Source organism: Lethenteron reissneri, chromosome 51 (genome assembly GCF_015708825.2).
Source record: "Lethenteron reissneri isolate LAM-NWPU_2019-01 chromosome 51, ASM1570882v1, whole genome shotgun sequence".
NCBI lineage: Eukaryota > Metazoa > Chordata > Hyperoartia > Petromyzontiformes > Petromyzontidae > Lethenteron > Lethenteron reissneri.
Window position 1 is genome coordinate 8,000,979 of NC_083829.1, and position 10,603 is coordinate 8,011,581.

At 54.6% G+C, this 10,603-nt stretch overlaps 1 protein-coding gene across 1 annotated transcript; it reads left to right on the top strand.

Annotated features, from left to right (window-relative positions):
* Positions 1-1,307: 1,307 nt before the first annotated feature.
* On the top strand, positions 1,308-10,036 carry P4HTM (prolyl 4-hydroxylase, transmembrane). Its single transcript, XM_061572765.1, has 7 exons — positions 1,308-2,612; positions 5,481-5,562; positions 5,884-6,097; positions 6,363-6,548; positions 6,712-6,802; positions 7,633-7,756; positions 8,410-10,036. The coding sequence occupies exons 1-7, from the start codon at positions 2,352-2,354 to the stop codon at positions 8,694-8,696; spliced, it is 1,245 nt and encodes a 414-aa protein (XP_061428749.1). The 5' UTR covers positions 1,308-2,351; the 3' UTR covers positions 8,697-10,036.
* The last annotated feature ends 567 nt before the right edge of the window (positions 10,037-10,603 follow it).

Here is a 10,603-nt window from a genome sequence, read left to right on the forward strand (position 1 = left end):
CCACATACTTTATTCAAATGCGGAGCCGTGATTACGAGCACATGTACATGATGTATCCTTTCCAATAGAACGCATTAACGTGTTGTTAAAAGCGCGCGGTCATAGGAGTAGTCTTTCCACCGTTTGCGGTTGACTTTAGCAAAAATGCGGGAAAATTTGAACCCTCCTTCCGCATTTTCCATGCGGAAATCGCAACCCTGGCTCCCGCGTGAAACCCGAGGCCGATCGGGGGAACAATGAGTCACTCCCTCCCAAGCCTCGTGTTCCCTCCCGTCACGTTCCATGGGGGGCGGGGTGGGGAGAAGTGTTTATTAAAATCAGGAGTGGGGAACCCTTTTTTCTGCGAAGGGCCATTTGGATATTTATAACATCATTCGCGGGCCATACAAAATTATCAACTTAAAAATTAGCCCGTTATATTTGCTCAAACATTTAATTAACTCGCCCCTACTGCGATGGCTGTAACTGCTTCTCTTTGGCGAGGCGTGTGATGTTAGCTGGTGTTGATGATGTTGCTGCTACTCGCAACTGCTTGTACAGGTTTGCTCCTAGATTTATTGCATTTCGAGTCCCGCCTGCGGTTGCCTTGGCAGGGCCAGGACGTTCCCCACCCCTGATCAAAATCGTCACGGCTGGCAGCCTCAAGCCCAGCGGTGAACAATCCACATCTCTATGGCGCACGCCGCTGTGAAATAACTGCAAGGTGGTACGCGTTCTATCCACCCTCGTGACCGGGATTGTGAGTTCTCACCTGGTTACAAAATAAATGACGAAACTCCCGATTTATTCATCTGTGGGGGGTGTGAGAAAGAAGCTCGGTCCTGGTGCTAAGACCGTGGAAGATTAGGCCAAAGCACCTTCCAGAGATCCGCCCAGTGGGAGGCCCATTCCGTCACCAGCGGCGGCGTGAGCGAGCCATTGCAGGGCTGCGCCTCTGCGTCTTCAAGACGTGACCCACCCGCTTTTGAAAACACCGACGCTTGGCCACGGTCGCATCGCTCCACGGTTTAGATCCACACCCCTCCCCCACCAGGTTGGGAGTTGCCTCTGTCAGCGCTGACGTCACCGACGGCGATATCAGCCGTGAGGCCTCAGGGCTGCAGCCGCCCGGCCGGCGAACGGCGGCGTGAGCGACCCATTGCAGGGGCTGCGCTTCTGCCTCTTCAAGACGTGGCCCACACGCTTTGAAAAACACCGACTCGTGTCGCGCGGTCTCGCTCCACGGTTTAGGTCCACCCCCCCCCCCCACCAGGTGGAGTTGCCTCTGTCTGCGTGACGTCACCGGCGGCGATATCAGCTGAGGGGCCTCAGGGCTGCAGCCGGCGAACGGCGGCAAATCGCGGGCGACATCGAGCAATTCGCGACGTTTCTGTGCGTTCATTGTGGGGGGAAGGAGGCTAAAAGCCGCGACACGTCGTCGTTGTTGTTGTTTGTTTGTTGTTGTTTGGGTGGTGAGGCCGTCGCATGGTGATCCGGGCCGAGTTAATTGGCGTCACGTGACCAATTAGCGCGCAGCCTCCGTCGTCGCGGGCGGGTTGCGGGCGAGGCCTCATCGCGGTTCGGGAAACATCAACAACAACATCGACAACATCAACACAACAACAACATCAACAACATCATCAACAACGTCGCCATCGGCAGCAACGTGACGGGGTTTTAATTGCTGACGTGATCACGTGGACACGGACGCAACCATCGCTTGCATCGCCACCATCAACCCGCCCCCCCATCACCGCAAGGATTACGAACATCAACCACCATCATCATCACCACCGTCACCACCACCACCTTCTGTAATATCCGCGCCATCACCGCAAGGATTACGAACATCACCACCATCATCGTCGTCGCTCCGGTTACCACCAACAACAACCATCACCACCATCAACCAAGCCACACGAAAAAAGGAGACCAACCCATCACCACCACCACCATCACCACCACTATCGCCACCACCAATATCACCACAATCAATATCGCCACCATCATCACCATCATTATCACCACCACTATCACTATCACCACCACTATCACCATCACCACCACTATCGCCACCACCAATATCACCACGATCAATATCATCTCCACCACCACCAATATCACCACGATCAATATCACTACCACCACCGTCACCTCACCACCACCAATATCACCACGATCAATATCAGCACCATCACCACCACCAATATCACCACGATCAATATCACTATCACCAATATCACCACCACCACCACCGTCACCTCATCACCACCACTATCATCACTATCCCCATCACCACCACCGTCACCTCACCACCACCACCAATATCACCACCATCACCGTCACCACCACCACCACCCCCATCAGCTGCGATGGGACGCGCCGACGGCGGCGTGTGCTCGCGCGCCTACTTCGTGGCGGTGATGGTGTTCGCTCACGTCTACATCCTCAACATCATCGTGCTGCTCATGTACGTGCACTACAGCGGGGGGCCGCGCGGGGACCCCCCCGAACCCCACGCAGAGGGGTCCGCACCGCCGCCCCCCACCACGGGACCCGGGGGACACCAAGGGGATGAGCAAAGGGGGTCCCGGTTGCCCCCCTTCCAGCTGCCGCGCATGGAGGGGATTAAGGTGGGGACCCCCTCGCCACCACCCCACCCCCCACTACGCCCACATCTCCATAAGATCTCAATGCCTTCTCAGTGCTGCCCAGCTTATTACAGACATATTCAGGGCGTGTTGGTCACCCCGTGTCCCTTATCCATCACAAGGCAGAAACACAAACACATAGACAAACACATTTTATGTTGGTCATTTGAATCGGCTGTGCGCTGTATGGAGCTGAAAACTCAATTTCCCTCTACAAGAATACGGGGTAAACCGTATGGGTTGACAGGTACGCAATATATGTGGGTCTCTATGTATCTCTGTGGGTCTCTATGGGTCTCTATCTATAATAATACCTGGTAACCCCTTATCAGTGCTGCCTACCTTATTACAGACCAAATCAGACCTTGTTGGTCACCCAGTGCCCCTCACAAATCTCAACGTTCATCCTACAAGGTTCCATCACAAGGCAGAAACACAAACACATTTTATTGTGCCCGTATTGAATCGGCTGTACGTCGTATGGATCTGAAAACTCAATTTCCCTCTACAAGAATACGGGGTAAACCATATGGGTTGACAGGTACGCAATATATGTGGGTCTTTATGTATCTCTGTGGGTCTCTATGGATCTCTATGGGTCTCTATCTATAATAATACCTGGCAACCCCTTACCAGTGCTGCCTACCTTGTTACAGACCAAATCAGACCTTGTTGGTCACCCCGTTCCCCTCACAAATCTCAACGTTCACCCTACAAGGTTCCATCACAAGGCAGAAACACAAACAAATAGACACACACATAAGGACCTGAACTCAGCTTCCCTGTACAAGAGGGTTAACCCGTATGGGTTGGTAGCCATGGAATCCGATCTTATTTTAGGTTTCTCCGGAGCGCACCGCCTTAGCTTAAGGCGCTTTACGGAGTTGAACGGCGGTGACGGCGAGTTGGGTGTCAAGGTGGCCACGCCAGGGCCGATGAATTGGGGATGACCGTAACAGAGAGCACGCCCGGGGGGTGGGGGGGGGGTCATACGAAAGGGCGATAGGGGAGGGAAGAGGAAGGGAATGGGCAGTGGAGAAGAGGTGGTGAGGCTTTAAGGGGGGGACTGAAGGGAGGTTAAGGAGGTGAGGGGGCTGAGTCTATGGGCATTGTTGGGTGGTGTTGAGTCTATGGTGCAGTGCTGAGTCTATGGGTGGTGTTGAGTCTATGGTGAAGTGCTGAGTATGGGTGGTGTTGAGTCTATGGGGCAGTGCTGAGTCTATGGGGCAGTGCTGAGTCTATGGGCAGTGTTGAGTCTATAGGCAGTGTTGAGTCTATGGTGAAGTGCTGAGTATGGGTGGTGTTGAGTCTATGGTGCAGTGCTGAGTCTATGGGTGGTGTTGAGTCCATGGTGCAGTGCTGAGTATGGGTGGTGTTGAGTCTATGGGCAGTGTTGAGTGTATGGACTGTGCTGAGTCTATGGGCAGTGTTGAGTCTATGGTGCAGTGTTGAGTCTATGGGCAGTGTTGAGTCTATGGTGCAGTGCTGAGTCTATGGGTGGTGTTGAGTCTATGGTGCAGTGCTGAGTATGGGTGGTGTTGAGTCTATGGTGCAGTGCTGAGTCTATGGGCAGTGTTGAGTCTATGGGCAGTGTTGAGTCTATGGGCATTGTTGACTCTATGGGCAGTGTTGAGTCTATGGACTGTGCTGAGTCTATGGGCAGTGTTAAGTCTATGGGCAGTGTTGAGTCTATAGTGCAGTGTTGAGTGTATGGGCAGTGTTGAGTCGACGATGCAGTGCTGAGTCTATGGTGCAGTGCTGAGTCTATGGTGCAGTGCTGAGTCTATGGGCAGTGTTGAGTCTATGGTGCAGTGCTGAGTCTATGGGCAGTGCTGAGTCTATGGTGCAGTGCTGAGTCTATGGGCAGTGTTGAGTCTATGGTGCAGTGCTGAGTCTACGGTACAGTGCTGAGTCTATGGTGCAGTGCTGAGTCTATGGGCAGTGCTGAATCTATTGTGCAGTGCTGAGTCTATGGTGCAGTGCTGAGTCTATGGTGCAGTGCTGAGTCTACGATGCAGTGCTGAGTCTACGATGCAGTGCTGAGTCTACGGTGCAGTGCTGAGTCTACGGTGCAGTGTTGAGTCTATGAGCAGTGTTGAGTCTATGGGCAGTGTTGAGTCTATGGACTGTGCTGAGTCTATGAGCAGTGTTGAGTCTATGAGCAGTGTTGAGTCTATGAGCAGTGCTGAGTCTATGAGCAGTGTTGAGTCTATGGACTGTGCTGAGTATATAGGCAGTGCTGAGTCTATGGTGCAGTGTTGAGTCTACGGTGCAGTGTTGAGTCTATGAGCAGTGTTGAGTCTATGGTGCAGTGTTGAGTCTATGGGCAGTGTTGAGTCTACGGTGCAGTGCTGAGTCTACGGTGCAGTGCTGAGTCTATGGTGCAGTGCTGAGTCTATGGTGCAGTGTTGAGTCTATGAGCAGTGTTGAGTCTATAGGCTGTGCTGAGTCTATGGTGCAGTGCTGAGTCTATAGGCAGTGCTGAGTCTATGGTGCAGTGCTGAGTCTATGGTGCAGTGCTGAGTCTATGGACTTTGCTGAGTCTATGGACTGTGCTGCTCAATATACAGGGGGAGTTGATTCCAGCAGAGGGGTGCAAGGAGAGAGAAGGAGCGGAAATGGGATTGGGTACTGGGAGGAGGAGGGACCGAGAGAAGATTGGAAACCAAGACGATGAGGGGGGACATAAAAAGAGGCGAGATGAGGTGCGTCAAGGCCACGGAAAGATGTAAGGACGAGGTATTTGAAAAGACGGCGGCATCGTAAACGGGAGGCGATTTGAGAGGTGAAGTGTGAGAATGAAATAGGTGCTTCAAAATAACCCCACTCCCCTCCCCCCTTACCCCACAGGTAGGTCACGTGCGCGCAAGTCACCTCGTGCCCGGGGTGCTGAGTCATGTGACCACGCTGAGCCTCAAGCCTCTGCTGTTTGGTGAGTGCGAGGCACCCCGGCTACCATGATGCATTCTGTCCCTTTACCAAGCCCTGTCCACGGCCCCGCTTGGCCCCGAGTTGATTCCGACGTCGTTTTGTTAGGGCGGCGTAGCGCAGTTTGGAGGCCAGCTCGGCTTGCCAAATGGTCAGTGGAAAACGATCCGCACCACGAGGGGGACGCACGCTGGCTCGGTTCGGATGTGCCAGTGGAAAAGGGGTGTCAGTGGCGCGTGGCGGCTGCAGTTGCTGCTGCCGCCGCTGTGTTCGTGTACCCGGCGTGTGCCCATGCGTGTACCCGTGCGTGTGCCCGCGTGTGTAGAAGTGTCGGCCATGCTCTCCCTTGCCGAGTGCCGGGAGCTGGAGGAGCTGGCTCGGCGCGCCGGGCTGCACGAGGTGCGGGCCCCACCGGCGGGAAGCCACGACGCTGCCACGGGCGACGACACTGCCGCCGACGCGCACCGCACCAACGCGTGGAACGCGTGGCTCAACCAGAGAGCCGGCGCCCCGCAGGTGCTGCGCTCGCTCAGTGACAGGTACGGCGGGCGGGGTGCGGGCATACCCAGTGGATGAGAGGGCGGTGTGGGTGGTGATGGTGGTGTCGATGGTGGTGCTCGTGGCGATATTGATGGTGGTTTTGATGCTGGTGGTGCTAGCCCAGCGGTGGCGGTGTTGCTCGTGGTGATTGCGGTACTCGTGGGCATGGTGACAAGGTGAAGTGTTGGCGCTGTTGCAATGCTGCTGATGCTGACAGCGCTGATTCCGGTGATATTGCTGCTGCTGCTGTTGCTGCCGCCGCAGGGTGGTACACCTGACGGGGTTGCCACGGGCGCTGGTGGAGGCGGGCGAGCCCGTGCAGGTGCACGTGCTGGCGGAAGGCGGGCACGAGCGCGCCCACCGCGACAGCGGAGCCACGGACGCGCGCACCGTGTGTGCCCACACGCGCATGCTGGCGCAGCACCACCACACGGCGGAAACGCCATGCCGGTACATGGGGGGTGGTACGCACCGTGACGGTGTTGGGGTCACCTGTGTATGTAGCTATGTCACGATACTGGTGTCACCTGTGTGTGTGGCTATGTCACGGTGCTGCTGTCACCTGTGTGTGTGTGGCTGTGTGACGGTGTTGGTGTCACCTGTGTGTGTGTAGCTATGTGACGGTGTTGGTGTTTCTAAATGACGTGGAGGAGGGCGGAGAGACGGCGTTTCCTGCCGCGGACAACCGGACCTTCGATTCCTCGGTGAGCGAAGGGAGGGGAATAGAAGTGGGGTGTGAGTGGACAGTGAGTGAGGTGTGTGGGTGGTGGGTGAGTGGGGAGGGGTATGTGTGAGTAATGTGTGCGAGTGGTGAGTTGTGTGTGTGAGTATTGTGTACGAGTGGTCAGTGAGGTGTGTGTGAGTGGTGAGGTATGTGTGAGTGAGTAGTGTGTCTGAGTGCTGAGTATGTATGAATGGTGAGCGAAGTGTGTGTGAGTGGTGAGTGAGGTGTGTGAGTGGTGATGTATGCGTGAGTGAGTAGTGTGTGTGAGTGGTGATATATGCGTGAGTGAGCAGTGCGTCTGAGTATTTATGAATGGTTGAGCGAGGTGTGTGTCTGTGTGTGCTGTGCTATTTCTGGCCGTGGCTAAGTTGACTTTCCCATCGTGCTCCAAAAATATTCACACGATAAGAAATGAAGCCTTGAGTCCAAGTATGATTACACTCGTGTGCACGTGCATGCGTCTATGCGTGTTTGTGGAATGTGCAGCGGTGGTGCAGTGGTTAACGCATTGCCTTACGAACCTGCCGATCCAAGTTCGATTCCCGCTCACAGCCAATAACGGTGGGGTGTATCCGAACCAGTCCTGGGCTTCCCCTAGGTCGACTCGGCCTTAAATGAATACATGGTACGCTGTGTAAACATCGCCACAAGGGAGCCAAAGGCGGCTGGGCGTGCTTGCTGGCCACACACGCCCTCGTGTGCCGTGCCGGCCTTCATAGATGCTCCCCGAACAGCACTTTCCCCAACAGTCCATTGAAGCTATACGGGCGATCTTTGTCTTTGTGTGTGTGTGTGTGCGTGTGGGCGCAGGACCTGGTGCGAGGCGACGTGGACATGAGTGACATGCGCGCCCACTGCTCCCGCGCCAACCTGCGCGTCACCCCACACGCCGGCAGCGCTCTGCTGTGGTACAACCACCTGTCGGACGGCCGTGGTGGGTCCGGGACGGTCGCACACCACAATCAGCCGTGCTCTATCCACTGCTGCGTAGATCATGGGTTTACTCAGCCTTAAATGAGCACCGAATGCGAGTTGTAATTGATCAGCGCTGGCCGGGCGTGGTGCTGGCTAGACATCACCCCCTCGTGCGGCAGACCGGCCTCAGCAGGTAATCTCTGACGGCACCTGCTCATCATTGGAACCTCCTTTGCCAGTAGGAAAATATGATAATTGTTTTTTTTACCCTTTTATCTGGCAACGAAAACTGACACCTTTTTTACAAGGAGTCATGTTTGTTCTTTACTTGATACAGTAATTTTGCTGTGACGGTGCCACCTGAAGACGGAAGCTTGTGTTGCCTCCGAAACGTCGTGATTTAATTAAATAAAATTTTCATTTTTTTTACCTACGTGACTTTATCGAAAAAACCAAAGAGTATAGAGTCATGTTTGCATTAACCACAATACCTGCGGTCGGAATGCAAACAAAAAACACAACTCTGATAATGTATGCACTGTCCTTGAAATTGATTGGTCCACACCCGAGACAGCTTTTCTTAGAGCCCAGTCTCACATGGTGTTGGACCAGATGACGCCATGCAGTCCTGTTAAAGGCGATAACCGGGTAACTTTGTCTTTGTCTGTGTAGGCTGGGTGGGCGAGCTGGACGACTACTCTCTGCAGGGCGACTGCGCAGTCGTGCGCGGCGCCCGCTGGACCGCACGACTCTGGGTGAACGTCGACCCGGACGCTCAGCGCCAGTCCCGCCTGCTCGACCCCGCGTGGCCGGGTCAGCGTGACCCCGTGCGACCCGCCCACCCTGACTCCGCGTGGCCCGGTCTGAAGCCCCAGTCCTGGGGCCCAGGCCATGATGAGGTTCCCCCCTCCTCCTCCTCCTCCGCTGCTGCTGCCCCCGATGGCCGATCGGAGCTGTGAGGACGCACAGATGGATTGATGGACGGTTGGCGACCTCAAGACTGTGGAGTCGTTCTTTTCAGTTCACCCGTGTGTCCACCGCTCGCGGAGGAGAAGCGCGAAATTCCAGAGCGTGGCTGTGATATTGGCTCGGCCACAGCCCTTGCTGTGTGACCGTGTGTCTGTGTGTGTATGACTGCGTGCGTTTATCTTGTATTTATTTTATTTATTAGTGCTTGTTCATTTGTGTTGCTGTTGGTCAGTAGCGGGGTTCCCCTTGTGTGTGCAACCCGTGTTTGTCTTGGCGAATTCATGGGCCCTAGAATGTGACTGACATTGTAGCGAAGCAGCACCTGTGGGTCCTGGAATGTGAATGCTGCAGGGGTTAGCATCACTTCACTTGGTCATCACCGAGTGGGTGGCCTGGGCAAGGCCTACCCTAGGCCTAGGCTAGGGCGAAGGCTATGGCCATAAATAATGATGCCCTCTACCCAGAAGAGCCTCACTGAGTCGCCAGACTGTTTTTCAGGAGTGTTGTGCCACATCGGGATGTTTGGCCAATTATTTTGGCGAATTATTTTGGCGAATGTCATTTGGCGTTAAACCAGGATAACCCGGAGAAAACCCCATCGTGTACGGGGGGGAAACACTGAATTATCCACACAGATGGATTCAATAATATATTCTGGTATGTTCTGGCCGCACCTTGCAGTTCAAGCCTGCAGCACTCGCCTTTCGTGGCATGTCTACCCCTACCAAGTACTAACCAGGCTTAAAACTGCTTAGCTGCTGAGGTCCGACTGTTACAGCCGTATGCTGGGATGGAGTCACTATTTTAAAGAGTTGAGGGGACAGGTCCCCAATTTTGTGTGCACAGTGTGTCACGCGTGTGCTTGTGTGGCGGTCAGCAGGGGCTTGCGGAAGGTTCTGAGAATGTTTGCGTCAATCCACTGCTCCGTGAAGGTTCTCCCCCGCACACTGCGCCGGTTGCGTTGGGGGGTTACTTGACCATAACTTCACCGTGCTCGCCAGTGCGGGTTGGCGAAGGCGGGGAGCATAGACGTAGCAGCTTGGTAGCACAACGGTACAACAGCGCGTGTTTGCTGGACTGACTTCTGCTGCCCACAATGTAGCAAGCCGACACAACCTGCTGCTGTTGCTCAACTCGTGATGGGTGCAAAGGATGGAGCTACCCAAGTAGTAGGCGGAGCTACCTGGGTAGGGGGTGGAGCTACCCGACTAGGGGATGGGCTACCCAAGTAGTAGGTGGAGCTACCTGGGTAGGGGGTGGAGCTACCCAAGTAGTAGGGTGGAGCTACCCAAGTAGTAGGCGGAGCTACCTGGGTAGGGGGTGGAGCTACCCAAGTAGTAGGCGGAGCTACCTGGGTGGGGGGTGGAGCTACCCGACTAGGGGATGGGCTACCCAAGTAGTAGGTGGAGCTACCTGGGTAGGGGGTGGAGCTACCTGGATAGGGGGTGGAGCTACCTGGGTAGGGGGTGGAGCTACCCGACTAGGAGGTGGAGCTTCCTGGGTGAGGTGCAGGGCTCGTGAATGAGTGGGGATGTCTGTGAAACGTGAGTGGGGCTGACAAGAGAGAAGAAAGAGAGAATCAACAGCATTTTACTCAAATTTTAAAATGCTGTTGATTCTCTCTTCAACACACCGGTGGGCTAAAAAAGTGAATTATTTTGTCCTTTGAAAAACGTGACACATTTTTTACTGTTTGGCCGTGTCGGGTTGTGGAGGGTTATGACACATTTATAAATAACGCGATCTGACCCAAAAACTTATATTATGAATACTATTGGTCGCGAAAGCCTGCTACGTGTAAAAGAGAGGGAGGAGCTGACAGTGTTGCATGTGTCATCCTAAACCAGGGGTGGGGAACCTTTTTTCTGCCAAGGGCCATTTGGATATTTGTAACATC